A 15,626-nucleotide genomic window follows, 5' to 3' on the forward strand; every position below is an offset into this window, starting at 1 on the left:
CATCGATTGTAGGAAAGGGACCACCTGGACCACTCCAGGGCTAGGCAGAGGAGGAGAAATGGTAGGACAAGACTTACAAGTGCTGGCACTAGAGGCTCTTCAGGGTGCTCTTTTCTCTTTTAGCACTTAGGGTGCTAAAAATAAACCTTGACTGTGTGCCGGCCCTACCTGCGCCCTGGTGTGGATTCTTCCTTCTGGAGCACACACACAAAAAGCCAGACTGTTGTGGCTGTTGGGGTTAGAGGAAAGCAGGAGGAAGCCTCTCTCGATCCATGGCATATCCATCATGGCAGAGCAAAACAGCCCACATCACAGGAGACAGGAAGTAGAGGTGAGTAAAGGAAGGGACCGGGACAAGGTATGCCCTTCAAAGGCAGGCGGCTCCCAGGGACCCACTTCCTCCTACTAGACCCCGCCTTCCGCAGTTCCACCCCCTTCAGATCATCTGCTTCAATTCTGAATCCATGGGTGGATTCCTCTGTAGAAACGCCCTCGCGGTCAGTTCCAGGGTTGTGCTCTCCTCATCCCCTAAGTGTCTCGATCCAGTTAAACTGACAATCAGGGTGAACTGGGAGCGGGGAGATGGCTCGGCCCATAAAGGGCTTGATGTGCAAGCAAGAGGACCTGAGTTCAGTCCCCGCCCCGGGAGGGCGTGGGGGGGGGGAGGTGCTAAACATTGGGTCTAGAGAGATGGCTTGGCAGGTAAAGGAGCTTGCCACCAAGCCTGGCGACATTAATTCAGTCCCAGGACCCACACAGCAGAAAGAGAGAACAAATTCCTTCTGGCTGTCCTCTGACCCTACATGTATGCTGTGGACTGCTCACTTGCTCAGAGAGAGAGAGAAAGACAGACAGACAGAGACAGAGAATATGATTTTAAATTTTTAAATAATAAAACAACAAATATACAGTGTTTGGCCACCACAGCCAGTCACTAATCTAAGGAGAATCTACCAGACATTTCCAGTTCACCCTGCAGAATCCCCCACAAAGCCAATCTCCTCCCCTCCAGGATGGGAGGGCTCTTGATGGTTATTATCTGTTCCTTATATTATCCCTATTCCCAGTTAGGGTCCTGGTGGCCCAGAGAAGGGACACGTGCCAAGGTCACTTAGCAGCTAGCAAGAGACAGGGCTGGGACAGAGCCCACCTCCCTTCTCCAATGGGCAGCTGATTCTGGGAGGAGCCTGAGTACTCAGCGGACAAATTCCAGGGACTCCAGGAGAGTTGCTCAGCCCGCCTCCACAGAGTACCGGGAAGGCCAGGCCCTGGTGGACGGCAGGGAATGCCAGGTCTCCGCTCGCGTGAGGCCAATGGCCAGCACAGCCCCCTTTAAGGAGCGCTCTGCCATCCAGTCTTAATTTTAGCTTGGAGGCCTGCCACCGGCGGCTTTAACCAGAGGCCCGCTGAAGTTATGCAGGGCAGCTGTCAGCCGGCATGCTGGGTGGGGCCTATTTAGCCTCCAGGGGCACCGGTCTGGAGACCCCAAGCTTGGTCCTTCTGCCCCAGGACTGTCAACGGCACCGGCTACAAGGCTCGGACCTCCTCCTGAAGGTGCCCCAGCCCCACGATGATGACCGAAGAGCACTCTGATCTGGAGGCACGGATCATCAAGGACATTCACTGCAAGGAGATTGACTTGGTGAACCGCGACCCCAAGAACATCAATGAGGATATTGTGAAGGTAGGTTCTGTGCCCGAGCAGGACATCATGGTCCTCACACACTGAGGTCAGCCTCCCCAAAGCCCCTAGATACTGCCTTCTTCAAACCCCAGTGAACAGGCAAATCTGTAGAGGCCTTAGAAGGCAAGAAAAAAAACTTCTGCCACATGCGTGATGGGGCTGAGGGGAAGACACCAAAAATGCCTTCTTACTAGTAGCTCCAAGTGCCTGCCCTTGGCTCTGGCCCCCGGCCCAGGAGGAATCGCTGGGAAAATTCAGAACCAGGCCAAGTGGGTTGCTCTACCATGCCAGCCGCACTTAGGCTGTCTCCATAGTGGGCTTGGGGTTAATCTGAGGGCAACTTCACCGGTGGCCCCTCCAAGAGGCACGAGTTGCTGTACAGCAATGCCTAGCATTTGTCCCTCTGGCACACCGGGACCTATAGGCCATCCCTCCAGTCCCCTGCCTCAGCCTAGCTCCCTGCCTCACCGCGGGCCTAGTGACCAGGACCAGGCGAAGGCCTCTCAGCAGGTGCCTGGAAGGAAACACTCAAGTCACGAGCCTTGGGTCCCCACAATTCGATCTCCACTTAAAAGCCAGAGGGGTCTCCCTCGGAGCGAAGTCCCAGCCACCAGCCTCAGAGTCCCCAGAGGGGCTGCGTTTCCCGACTAAGGACTGAGAAGCACGGGCCAGAGCTGCCTGTAGAATTACAGGTGCGGTGTGAGCCTTCTACCGGCTACTGCAAACTGTAAAACCATCAACAGCACGGCAGCCACTCCTTACCAGCTGCTGTGCCCTGTACACGATGGTAGGCATGGTGCCGTTTTGGTATGACAGTCGCTGTGGTTTAGTCTTACACGTGTAGTTTTGTAAGATTAGACAAGAGTCAAGCCAGGCTGACAGAAAAACTAAACGGACAGTACCAAGATGGCCAGTGCACCCACCTGCTCTGAAATTTAAACTTTTTCTAGTAGTCACTTTCAAAAAAAGAAAAAAAAATCTAACAGCAGAAATTGATTTCTATGAGGCTGACAGGATGGCTCAGTGGATAAGGATACCCACTGCCAAACCTGAGGACCAGAGTTCAGTCCCGAGAACCTATGTAGTAGAAGGAGAGAACAGATTCCTGCAAGCCCTCTGACTTCCACACACACACCAAAGTGCATGCACATATATACATGAACACACACACACACACACACACACACACTAGTTAATTTGTTCATTTTTTAATTAATTTTTATGTTTTTATTAAACTCTATATCCAGAATTGTAGCATCTCAACATCTAAGCTGCGTAAAAGGCTATATATATGTTTCTAGAATTTTATGTCTATCTTATGCTGAGGACACACCTCAGTGTGGACTCCAGATTTTTCTCAGAAATGCATGCTCCATATTTGGTTCATAAGATGTAACATTGAAAACTGATTCATATGCTCAAATGGTGCCAGACATCCTTAAGTTTTCCAACAGTGAAGCTGCCCCCTCTTTGTTTTTTGTTTTTGTTTTTTTGAGACAGGGTTTCTCTATGTAGCGCTGGCTGTCCTGGAACTCAATTTGTAGACCAGGCTGGCCTTGAACTCACAGAGATCTGTCTGCCTCTACCTTGAGTGGGAGGATCAAAGGCATGCGCCACCACCACCCAACAATGCATCTCTCTTTTTATATTGTGATTATGATGACACAGAATTTAGAGACCTGGGGTCATATGAGCCACAGATTTTGGTAACACAACCAAGGGTTCATTCAAAGGCATGGCCTGAGCTGGCCTCCTTCAGGACAGTTCCTTCTATGTGGTGAAACTTCTCATGTGCCTATCCACACCCAACATAAGCCACTTCCCCGTTTGTTCTGCCTGGTGACTCCCCATGCCAGTCCCACAGAGCATGTCCCCATATCTTGGGCAGAAGTGCTTGCCTTCACTCCAGCCTACTCAGACTTCAAGGCCACTACCAAATGTCACCTCCTCCAGAAAGACTTTCCTGACTCCTGAAGGAAGCCTCTCTGTCCTTTCCCTGGGACTGACCTCTCTAACAGCTCACAGTGTTGTGTTTTATTGACGTAAGGCACTAAAGGTAAAGATGGAACTCCATGGGAGACATACAAAGCAAAAAATTCCAGCTTCAAAATACTAGAGAAGTGTAGCAGTCATGATTTCCATAGAGTGGTCCCACTGAACTGCCTAGTTTCAACTCCAGACTCCCCCAAAATGAAGACACTGGACATGTCACCCAAGCTTCTGAACCTCCTGTGGCATTGCAAACAGTACCATTTACCTCCATCAGGTAAATGAACCTCAGACAGCTCTGAGCAGCAGAAATGTCATGTGTGGGCTGAAGGAGATGAGGGATTTGAAGGTGTGTAGCATGGTCCCCACTCCCAGGAAGTATATAGTTAATTGGAACTAAACAGAGTCCTCAAGCAGCTTCCAGTCCAGAAGGCTGGAAAACTGAGCCCTCTGGAGTCCTTGGTGAGCCACTAGGGGTGAGGATGAGAAGTATGGGAAAGCACAGTTTCTCGGGGAGGCTATGAGGGATATCAAGTGCAGAGGGGACTCGGATTCTACTGAACCAAGAGGAAGGTGGCGTCAACCCCTGGGTCCAGACTATGATCCAAAGAAAGAGACAGAGACAGCGGCGTAGATACCCTGCTTTCTGTAGTTTTTCTGAGACAGAGGGGTGTCCTCTTTGGCATCCCTGGTCCCCATTCAAATAGCTCCTAAAGACTACATCAAAGATGCACAAATAGTTTCGTCCAGAGGAAATTAACTTACATTGTTTGGTCATCATCTGCTTTGGGAAGCTGTCTGGCATTTCCTTTCCTTCATTTTTAATGAGCCAGAAATGAAACATTTAGAAATACAGAACCGGGAGAATTTCAGGAGATAAATACCACACACAGGTTCTCCACATACAGTCTTCAGGACTGTGTATTTGTTTTTTTTGTTGTTGTTGTTTTGTTTTGTTTTTTTTTGTTGTTGTTGTTTTTTAAAGAGGGGGAGAGAGAGCTGACTGTCTGAAGGGTGGGAGTAGGCTGTCAGAACAGGACAGCCTTCTACTGCCTGGGTCCCTGTCATCACCTGGGAAAGAAACAAGACAAGGATGGATGGCAGGTGAGAGGGGAGGACAGAGAGATAAGACAGAGGCCAAGGCCGAAGGCACAGAAGGCCACAGCATCATGCTGAGTGGCCTCTGCCAGGGTGTTCTCACATGTCAGCAGGGTCCTTGTGTGCTAGGATGAATGGCAAGGACAGAATCCGGGAAGCGCCAGCTGTGGTCCCCATTTCTGGCGGCAGCTAAGACACTAAGCTTGCTGAGTGTCTTGAAAAATTCTTTTGGGTAGAGAAGAGGGACATATACTTCCCTCTGCAATCAGCTGCCAGATTTCACACAGTAAAACCCAAGAGAGAAAGGAGACAGAGCCACCAGGGGAGCCCCAGCACAGGGAGGCACTTCCTAGTGGAGCTGCCCTTGAACCCGGGCTGGAAAGAGAGAGTCTGATCAAAATGGAACCTATACACCCACTAGACTTGAACTAGTCTCTCATACTCGGGTCAGGCCCCTGGCTGAGTAAAAGTCATGAGAGATGACAGCTGAGGAATTGGGAAGAGGGCTCTTCATTCTCTTCCCTTACCCATTCCTGCTGTGGACCCCCACAAGTCACTGAGTACCTGCTGCATGCCAGGCACCATGCTGACATAGAGGATATGGTGGGAGCTGGATGCGCACCACATCCCAGGCTTTGGGACCACTGGGCTCACTAGTACATGTGCCCCCACATGATGGCACCTCCTGAAGACTCAGTTGTAGAGACTCTAGCAGCCTTCCCCATGCATGCCTAGAAACCCCACCAGCCTACCCCAGCCACTGGAGTCACTTCTGAGAAGGCTCATGGCTGATTCCAAGTCCTTTCCTCACTGGCCCACACATGGGCACTAATAAGTCCTGAAGCGGCAACTTTATCTCCCCCTCCTTGAGTGCCTCAAGTCAGCCCCAAAGAAAGAGCAGCAGATAGATGTACCTGAATTCTCCACCTGCTTCCAATTCACACCTGCCACAAAAGACCCTCCTCCTTCCAATGGCACCTTCTGCTTCTCAGCTAAGGCCAAGAAGCACTGAGAGGAGCCAGCCATCTACCACTTCCCTCAAAGTCCCACTTCGAGCTTTGGTGGAGCTGGGACACACTGCGCAGTAATAAAGCTGACCCAATGCTTCCCCTTGGGAAGAATCCAAGCCTTGCCGATGAAACTAGACTAAGGAGCCGGTATAGGGGAAGGTGCCAAATGCCATAAGCTTGTGTCAAATGAAGTGTCCTGGAAGGTTAGGGGAGGAGAAAAGTGACTTGTGCCTGGGAAAATCAGGAGCCATCTTCATGGCAAAACGATACCCCAAGTGGACGTTTTAAAATGAGAAAAATTTTAAATGAAGAACAGGCATTCTTAAAAGATGAGTGGAGTGAGCAGTGCTATGCAGGCTTTTCACAGTTGTAGGAAGAATATTGATGGAGTTGGTGAACGTGAGAGGCAGGTGTTGTCACCACCCCTGCCTGTGTGCATGCAGACATTACTAATGGATCACAGTACTTTTCCAGGAAGCCAAGCCCCACCAGCTAGTCAGAATTGGTACCACAAATAGAGCCTCTTTTCTATTCTGGCTGCTGGAGAATACTGAACCATCCAATGAGGAAAGCCCAAAGCACCCAAAAGAGAATTTGTGGGTGAGAAAGCAGAAATGCTTGTTGAGGCTGGATCATGGTTCACTCAGTCCTCACTGGCACTTCCTTCCTGTGCCTTGCCCTCTGTAAAGTTCCTCTCAAAATGACGACATGGGCTCTAGGGAGATGACTCAGTCAGAAGAGCGCTTGCTGCCCAAGCATGAGGACCTGACTTTAGTTCCCAAGGACCCACATAAAAAGTCAGGCAAGGCTGTATGTGCCTGTGACCCTAGCACCGGGGCTGGGCGAGGTGAAAACACCCCTGAGCCTTGCAGGCTAGCCAGGCTGGCTGGAAAGGTGAGTTTCAGGTGAGAGACTGTCTCGGGGACATGAAGTGGAGAAGCAACTGAGGAAGATTCAGTGTTGGCCTCTGGCCTCCATACACACACACACATATGCATGCATACATATGAACACACACAAAGCTGTATGGAACTAATATAGAGGGATCCTCACTTAGTGATACAGAGACTATGTTGGTCTAGAGCAGTGGTTCCTAACCTTCTTAATGCTGTGACCCTTTAATACAGTTCTTCATGTTGTGGTGACCCCAAGCATAAAATTATTTTGTTACTACTTCATGACTATAAAACTATAAGTTTGTTACTGTTATGAATCATAATGTAAATATCCATGTTTTCTAATGGTCTTAGGCAACCCCTGTGAAAGAGTCATTCAACTCCCAAAAAGGGTCACCACCTACAGGGTGAGAACAGCTGGTCTAGACCTTTCAAAATGTGGTCTCCTTTTCAGGATTTAGCTTGCTAAAACACAGTTCCCTGTGTTCTGCCATCAGAAGTCTTTACCAAGGCAGAGAATGTCTGGTGCTTTCATTTTTGACATCAGCAAACAAGCCCCTACCCCAGCTTCTAGAAAATGAACCTGGGACCCAGGGTGCTTTCCCCAGGGACACACTTTTATCAGTAATCAACTGCTGTGCAATCCATCACCCCACCAGTCTGTGGCTTTGTAGAGTTGGTTGGGCAGTTCTCCTCTCTCTAGGGACATGCCCTACAGCTTCAGTCAGATTGTAGTCGAGGGCTGACATCACTTGGAGGCTCTTCTGAGCTGGACCATTCAAGAAGGTTCTGTGCTATTCTAGGACACAGGTAGAGACAGAGGGCAGGACTCAGTTGGATGTTGGGATGCCTGAGTCTCTAACTCAGAGTTTTAGGACTATTTCTAAAAGAGTGGGTTATAATACACACTTAGCACCACTGGCTTCTAGAGCAAGGTATAAAAGTAAGCCACAAAAAAAAAAAAAAAAAAAAAAAAAAAATGGTGACTCAGAAGTCCCCAAAGCAGAAGGTGCCAGGACTTCCTGGTGTTCAGTTTGGAGCTGGCCCAATACTCTCTGTGTCACATTCTGGTAGTTAAAATGAGTCACATGACAAGCTCAGGCTTGAGATGGGACAAGACCACCCACGGACATAGATACAAAGAGTTGTGACTCATTGAAGGTTATTTGAGGAGACTTGCTAGCCTGCAGCCAAAAGCTAGTACACAGTCTAGGGCTCCAGCCAAGGCATTTCCACCACTCCCTACCCCACCTGCACCATCCTCACCAAAGGCACTAGCTGAGAGGGCAAGAGAGATGCCGGAAGGAGCCAGCAAGAGGCTACATGCCAAAACCCGCACTGGGAGGACAGTGGGGCCCTGCTAGCCAGTCTCATTCTCACTGCCTGGGGCCCTGTTTTGGTCTCTTCCCTGGTCCTTTACACAAACACACGTCCCTTTGTGTTCCAGCAAGGGTTCTCTGAGTAGCCCTGTTGGATGCTCTCAGCCCAAGCTACTGGTAATACCTGACGACCTCCTGCACTGTGTTCTGAGCTTCAGCTCCTGCTGGGGTATCCAGCTGTAGAGAATGGAGAAAGCCTGGAGTGAGTGAAGTCCTGAGTGAATGTGTGCTATTGAAATAGGAACAGTCAAGTCAAAGGAAGAAGGCCCCAGAGCCTCAGACCCATGGAAGAACAGTGAGGGTCAGAGGTAAATGGCAAAACCTCCCGCTCTAGTCTGCGTGAGGATGTTGATAATGTGTGCAGAAAGTGTCCACATAGCTTTCTTCCTCCGGATACTCACTGCTCTCCCATAGAGACTGCTCCTACAAAGATCAGTTAAACCAGGCTCCTTGATCTAACTCCATACCATAAATCCTGCCTCTTTGTTCAGCTTTATGCAATAACCTCGCTTCTCTGTTCAACTCTATATAATAAATATGCTGATCTTCCAGGGTGCTGTGATTTCTCCACCCGAGAGCTCAGTCCCCCTGGCCCCGGCTTTCTGTCTGTCTATCTGTGTCTGTCTTTTCTCCATTGCCTTACCACCCCAGTCAGGTCCATCCCTGGAGCAGTGCTGGACAAGGCCCCCAGCCCATGCGATGACCCCGGACAAGAAGCACGCAGAGGAGATTCAGGCACAAGCTTCGCTGTCTGTCTGACTTGGGTTGCCTTCTGCTTGGCCCTTAAACACCCTCAGAAATGACTAGTATAAGATGCCTGGGCAGAGATGATCAGTAGAGCCCAAATGCATTGTGGGTGTTATCATGGTCACCCCAGATCACACAGAAATCTGCTAGTATCATTTCTAATGAAAGAAGTAAATCTCATCCATCTTTTAAGACTGTTTTGGCAGCTATCATCTCATTTTACCTTATAATTTTATACATCAGTGCTGTTCAGACTGTGTGGGTAAGGGTCGGTCCTACTGTGATCATCCCAGTCTGTTGTCCAGCAAGACTTTTGTAAGACATAGTAAATATTAATGATCAGAAATATAAAATGAAAAGTGGATTTGTAGTATAAATCCTCAAGATTATTATTCAGTGGTCATGAAATGGCTGCATTGAATCTCTATGACTATTTCCAGCACCAAGTCAGCTTCTGTACTGACCTTCTGGGACTGAATGGCCACCCTTTACATAGCAAGACAGCAAGCAGGCCAGGACACCAGGACCCAGCTACACTAAGCTGCTTGCTCCTGTCTTCTGCCTCCCAAGCTGATGCTATGCTGAGAACTGTGTCTATCCTCTCTTGTAGAGTTCAACACAGCAAATAACTAGACTCCCAGAGGAGAAAAGCATGGCACCTTGAATCACACCATAACTCAACAGCCAAATGGAAGCTGGAATCCCAGCACCACCTCCCCTTCTCTTAAATACCTTATCTGAATTGGCCTGACCCTGGATGACCAAGGATTCAGTCATGTGGAATTCTGCGTGGGGGCAGAATTTTGACAGGGGTAGGTGCTGTCCTCCCCACCACCCCTGTCATCCTTAGGCAGCCCAGTGGTCCTACACCTCCCCAACCCTCTCAGTGACTGCAGGGGCTGTGCTGGCCTGTGCCAATTACCCAACTGGCTTTCTTGGTACTCCAAAAATAACTATGCCAGAGAAGAAGACACAGGCCAAAAGAGTGCCAATCTTCCCTTCCCACCCTCCACATAGGTGGCTCTGAGGCTTCCTCAGCCCCAAGAAAAAGCCTTCCTCCTTCCGCTGCTGGAAAAGAAATAGGAAATGAAATCACAGTGCACTTGATGCACTGCCATGGCCAACTGCTGAGGGACACTTAGGAACACTTTTTATGAATGGCTCTCCAGACCAGCAGTGGTGACCAGAATGCTCTCAGTTCTCAGATTTAATTTAGGGGAGCAGCTGCCTCCTTCCAGCACAGCACAGCCCAGCCCTCCAACAGCATGTTGCTATTTCAAAGAAAAGAGACCAGTTGCCACACATCCAGCCCTCGAAGATGATCCTAGGAAATAACTCGAGTGTGGATGCCAATGGTTTCTGGGAAGGAATGGTAATTAAAAAACACAACAGAGAGATCTTCACGGAAGGGACAAGCACTATAAGCAGAAAAAGAGAGAAAGAATCCCATCCATTATCAGCTGTCAATGAGAGGTATACACGGTTTGATGGGGTCAGCAGGAGAATCCCTCTTCATGATCTGGAATCTCAGCAGAACTTCTGAGACATATTTTATAGGAACTTAAGAGCATTTGAATAAGTACTTATCATTAATGAGCACCTACAGTGTGGTAGATATTGAGTACTGAGCACTAAGTGCTCAATAAGTATTTGTTTCTGTGGAAGAACAGATGGACCATGGCTAGCTAAGAAGAAAAGAGGACAGATAGGTGGACATGTGGATAGACAAACAGGAAGGGAGATTAATGAATGAATAGAGATAGAGAAGTGGGTAGATGGGTGGCTGGGTAGAAGATGGATGGGATAATGGATAGCAGAGAGACAATTAGATGGGTAGATAGATGATAGACAGATAGTCATGTCAAACCCACCCATTTGGTCAGCAGCTGCACTGACACACAAGCCCACCTTTGGACCCTAGATTCCTAGTTTTTTTATCTTGGTGTGTTTGTTTGTTTGTTTGTTTGTTTGTTTGTTTGTTTGTTTGTTTGAGACAGGATCTCACACTATAGACAGACTGACCTGCAACTCGCTATGTAATCCAGGTTCTCACCAAACTTACAGCAATTCTCCTGTCTCAGCCTCCCTGAGGTTGGAATTATAGGCGTGGCTAGCTCTTTACTGAGGAATGCACTCTACTCCAGCCTCTGCCTCCATCAACAGCTGTTCCGCCGGCTTCCGTGTATCAGGTCCCCAAGATGTCCAACCTACAAAGAGTGCAGCTTGGTTTGGACTCAAAGTTTTAGATGTCTCAGTCCATGACAGAGGGCCCCATTGCTTTGACTCGATGATGAGGCAGTCCATCATGGCCGAAAACACATGTTGGAGCAAGCCGTTCACCTCATGGTAGGGAACTGAAAGGTGAAGAGGAAGGGACAAAGTCGCCTTTAAGGTCACACCACCTAGGGTCTAACAACCTTCCGCTAGGCACCAGCTCAAAGGTTCTTTGGTCTCCCAGGAGTGCCACCCTGGGACCATGGCTTTAACACATGTTCCCTTAGAGGACATCTCAGATCCACACTCTAGCAGGAGCTAGCCATTCCTAACCCCGCCACTCAGTGCTAGCCAGTGTTCTCAGTTTTCGCATGTCTTGGTTTATTTAATCCTCTGACAACTGCTACAAAACAAGGCAAGGAAAATGCAGCCCAGAAAAACTCACAAACCTGACTGGCTCGTCCAGCCAATAACAGCTTATGCAGGGTCCAAAGCGCAGCAGCCACTTGGGAGCCAGACCCAACCAGGAAAAGTGTGAGATGGAGGAAGTTGCTGAAATAAAGGGGCAGGCTGGGCTGCAGTGACTGACGGCCCTCAGATCTGGATGGGCGGTAAAGATAAAGAACTATGGTTCTGTCCTGGAATAGGTTTCTCTGCCTACCAGGGGCTAGATCTCACTGGGAGTGGTCACCCTCCCTGAGGGCTGCAGCAAAGCCAGATGTACCTTGGGATCTGACTCCAGCTGTGCTAGTGGGAAGACACTGGATTAGTCAGGATGCCTGGGTTGAACCTGGTCCTGGTCCAAGCCAGAGCCCCCACTTCTGGGCCTCTATGCTCCCCCAGTAAGGTGATGAGGAATGGCAAGCCTGTCATCAGGGAGCCCTCTACTCAGGACTGTCGCATGAAAGGGAGGTGGGACAAGGATAGGTTGGGCAAGGAGGACAGTGGAGAGGAACCAGATGTGACAAAGTCAGAGAAGCAAACCTCAGCCCAAATGCCTCTTTGCTGGCAGAGTTCCTGAGGCCATGTGGGTCTCTCTACAAGCTACCCCAGGAGATCCTCTCAGGAAGGGTCTTGGCCACCATGGAGGTTGGAAAAGCCTCTAAGAGAGGTGAGGGTGGGGAATGGACCCATGTTAGGTTGGAAGGGCCCTCTAGCCTAGCTTCTGGGATTCTAAACTTTGGGAGGTCCCTGAAGACATAGAAACTCTCAATTTTTGCTCCACATAAACCAGAAGTAAAGATGCCAGTTCTAAGCTGAGTGTATATAGCAATGGACCAGTAGCTCCCATACCTGTCCATCTTTCCAACTCACAGCTACTACTGAAAAACAGGTATCACCAGGTTCTCACTGACCTCCACATCCATGCTCACCCTGGTGCTCCTACTGCCCAGCTGCAATGACTCAGCAATCTGCTCAAAACCCAGATTCAGCTGAGCACTGCCCACCACCATTGAAGGGCCCATGGTAGTGAAGTCTCCCCACATCTCCTCTCGAGCACCACACTGATCCTTGCTTGCATTGACCTTCAGGAAGCACCTATATCTCCTGAGTGCACACTGTGTAGCTCACTGGCTTCTAGAAGCTTCTGTTCTTTCAGCCCACATGCTCTTTTCCAACCTACAACCCCCCTGCCCACCTCATAGCCTTCAGACACCAGCTACCCCCAGGAAGCTCCATACATAGTCTGAGTTAAATACCCCTTAGAAGTACCCAGGCTCAACCTCCAGCTTAACACAGCACTTACTGCCCACATTAGCTCATGAGGACCAGAGCTTATGACATGTCTACAGCTGAGCCATAAATCTCTGCAGAATAAATGACCATCCAACTTCTTTTTGTGTTTTTGGGTTTTGTTTTGAAACAGGGACTGATATAACCCAAGCTGTCCTTAATCACTCTGTATAGTTGAGGATGACCTTGAACTCCTGATCCTCTTGCCCCCACCTCTCAAGTTCTGGAATTACATGGTCTGTGTGGTGCTAAGGATTGAACCCAGGGCTTTGCGTATGCTAGGCCAATGCTCTACCAGCTGAGCCTCACTCTAGCTCCTGGCTGCCAAACTTCTTTGGGACCCCTAAATAATAGGATGTGTGTGTCCTAGTTAGGATTTATGTTGCTGTAATGAAACACTGTGGTCAAAGCAACTTGTGGATGATAGGGTTTATTTCAGCTTACAGTTCTCAGGTCACACTTCATCAGTGAGGGAAGTCAGGACAGGAATTCAAGTATAGGAACCTGGAGGCAGGAACTGAAGCAGAGGCCATAGAGGAACACTAGTAGTCTGAATGTAATTGGCCCCCATAATCTCATAGGGAGTGGCATTATTAGGAGGTGTGGCTTTGTTTGACCTTGTTGGAGGAGATGTGTCATTGTGGAGGTGGCCTTTGAGACCTCCTACGTTCAAGCCACACCCAGTGTCTCAGTTCACTTCCTGTTACCTGCAGGATCAAGATGTAGCTAGCCCCTTCTCCACTGTCAGCTCCTTCTCCAGCACCATGTCTGCCTGCACGCCACCATATCCCACCATGATAATAATGGACTAAACCTCTGAAACTCTAAGCCACTCACAATTAAATGTTTTCCTTTATAAGAGTTGCTGTGGTCATGGTGTCTCGTCACAGCAATTGAAACCCTAACTAAGACAAACACTTTACTGGTTTGCTTCCCAAAGCTCGCTCAGCCTGCCTTCTTATACACCCCAGTACCACCTCCCAGGCATGGCACCACCCACAATGGGCTGGGCCCTCCCACAGCAATCGCTAATTAAGAAAATGCACCACCGGCCTGTCTGGTGGGGACATTTTTTCAATAGAGTTTCCGTCTTCCCAAATGACTCTAGCTTGTGTCAAGTTAAAAAAAAAAAAAAAAACACCTGGTGGTGTCATCTTTCCATCTCGATGACAAACACCTGAAATAAGCAGTGTATAGAAAGGTTCATTATACTCACAGCTGTACAGGTACAGTCCATAGTCAGTTGGCTGCTTTCAGTACTGTGGTAAGATAAGTACAACATGGTAGGAACACATGGTGAAGCCAAACTGTTCCTGATGGCCAGGGAGTAAGAACAATGAAGAAGACCAGAGCTCCCAGTGTGCCCTCCAGGGCACATTTCAAATGCCCTGACACCCCACCCCCCCCACCCCCCGCTCTAGATCCCACTTCTTAAAGGTTCTACCATCTCACAGTAGTACCATCTTGGTGACCAAGCCTTTGGGGACCACTGCAGATCCAAACTAGAGCAGGCCCTGTGACTCTAGCCCTGCCTTATTAAACGAGCTATTCTGCTTCTGAGCACGCTTTTACCCAAGCATAGGATGAGGAGGCTGGACAGGCTTCAGAGTACCTTGTTGCTATAGTATGTGGCAAGTTAGCAGGGCTGGGAACCACTGTTATCATCCATATTGGGCAATCATTAGAGATATAGTCCCAGACCTCACCAAGACCTACTGAAGCTCAACAGACACCCCTAGAGTTATTTGTTTAATCTGTTTAGTTTTATTTTAGTTATGTGTATGAATATTTTGCCTGTGTGTATACACACACATACATATATATACATATATACATATATATGTATACACACACACACACACTATGTGCCTGGGGCATGTGAAATTCAGAAGAGGGTGTCAGATCTCCTGGAACTGGAGTTATGGGTGATTGGGAGCCAGTTTATGGATGCTGGGAACCAAACCCAGGTCTTCTGTAAGAGCAGCAGGTGCTCTTAGCTGCTAAACCGTCTCTCTGGCTTCCCTCCCAGGGTGTCTGATGCAGGTATGTGAACACTAGAAAAGCCCACATAGGCTGTGAGTTGAGCTGTCCCCTTCTGGCTCCTGCAGGTAGATTTTGAAGACGTGATCGCAGAGCCCGAGGGCACCTACAGCTTCGACGGTGTGTGGAAGGTGAGCTACACCACTTTCACCGTCTCCAAGTACTGGTGCTACCGCCTGCTGTCTACACTGCTGGGTGTGCCCCTGGCCCTGCTCTGGGGCTTCCTGTTCGCCTGCATCTCCTTCTGCCACATCTGGGCCGTGGTGCCCTGCATTAAGAGCTACCTGATCGAGATCCAGTGCATCAGCCACATCTACTCCCTGTGTATCCGCACCTTCTGCAACCCGCTCTTTATTGCCCTGGGCCAGGTCTGCGGCAACATCAAGGTGGCGCTGCGGAGGGAAGGATAACGCCAGGCTGGGCGATGGGGAAGGCTGGGCAGGGGGATTTGGGAAAGGTGAGCACCACGGCTCTGCTCCACGTGGGCTGCCTGAGAGCTCATTCTTTTGCGGTTCCTTTTAATTTCACCTCAAGACAGGAACACACGGGACAGGGGAGCCAGAAGGAAATGACAGCCCCGTTTGCAAACACAGGCCCCCTTGCTCTGCTCAGCCCACCACAATCCCCTGCGAGCCTGCCTGGGGGGAGATGTTTTGTTAAAAGGCAGCTACCGCAAGGCTTTGCGTTCTCATGTACTGTAATACCACAAACCAGCGCCAGTCCCCTAGAGGGTGACCCGGCTCCTCATGCAAAAGAGAGCAAGCAGTGACTGCTGGATGAGGAGGGTGCTGCAATAAAGGGTTTCGGCTGCACCAGGGAACACCATGCTTTGTGT

At 49.3% G+C, this 15,626-nt stretch overlaps 1 protein-coding gene across 1 annotated transcript; it reads left to right on the forward strand.

Moving 5' to 3' along the window:
* Positions 1 to 187: 187 nt before the first annotated feature.
* Cav3 (caveolin 3) lies at positions 188 to 15,616 on the forward strand. Its single transcript, XM_042273771.2, has 3 exons — positions 188 to 331; positions 1,510 to 1,684; positions 14,860 to 15,616. Exons 2-3 carry the CDS (start codon positions 1,571 to 1,573, stop codon positions 15,199 to 15,201), a joined length of 456 nt encoding a protein of 151 aa, XP_042129705.1. The 5' UTR covers positions 188 to 331; positions 1,510 to 1,570; the 3' UTR covers positions 15,202 to 15,616.
* Positions 15,617 to 15,626: the final 10 nt, after the last annotated feature.

Source organism: Peromyscus maniculatus, chromosome 3 (genome assembly GCF_049852395.1).
Source record: "Peromyscus maniculatus bairdii isolate BWxNUB_F1_BW_parent chromosome 3, HU_Pman_BW_mat_3.1, whole genome shotgun sequence".
Classification (NCBI taxonomy): domain Eukaryota; kingdom Metazoa; phylum Chordata; class Mammalia; order Rodentia; family Cricetidae; genus Peromyscus; species Peromyscus maniculatus.

What these genes read in the sequence shown, in the direction of transcription:
- Cav3 (XM_042273771.2), top strand. Translation starts at nt 1,571, where the DNA reads ATGATGACCGAAGAGCACTCTGATCTGGAGGCACGGATCATCAAGGAC. An exon ending in TCAATGAGGATATTGTGAAG is followed by an intron (nt 1,685 to 14,859) that starts GTAGGTTCTGTG and finishes TGGCTCCTGCAG; the next exon opens with GTAGATTTTGAAGACGTGAT.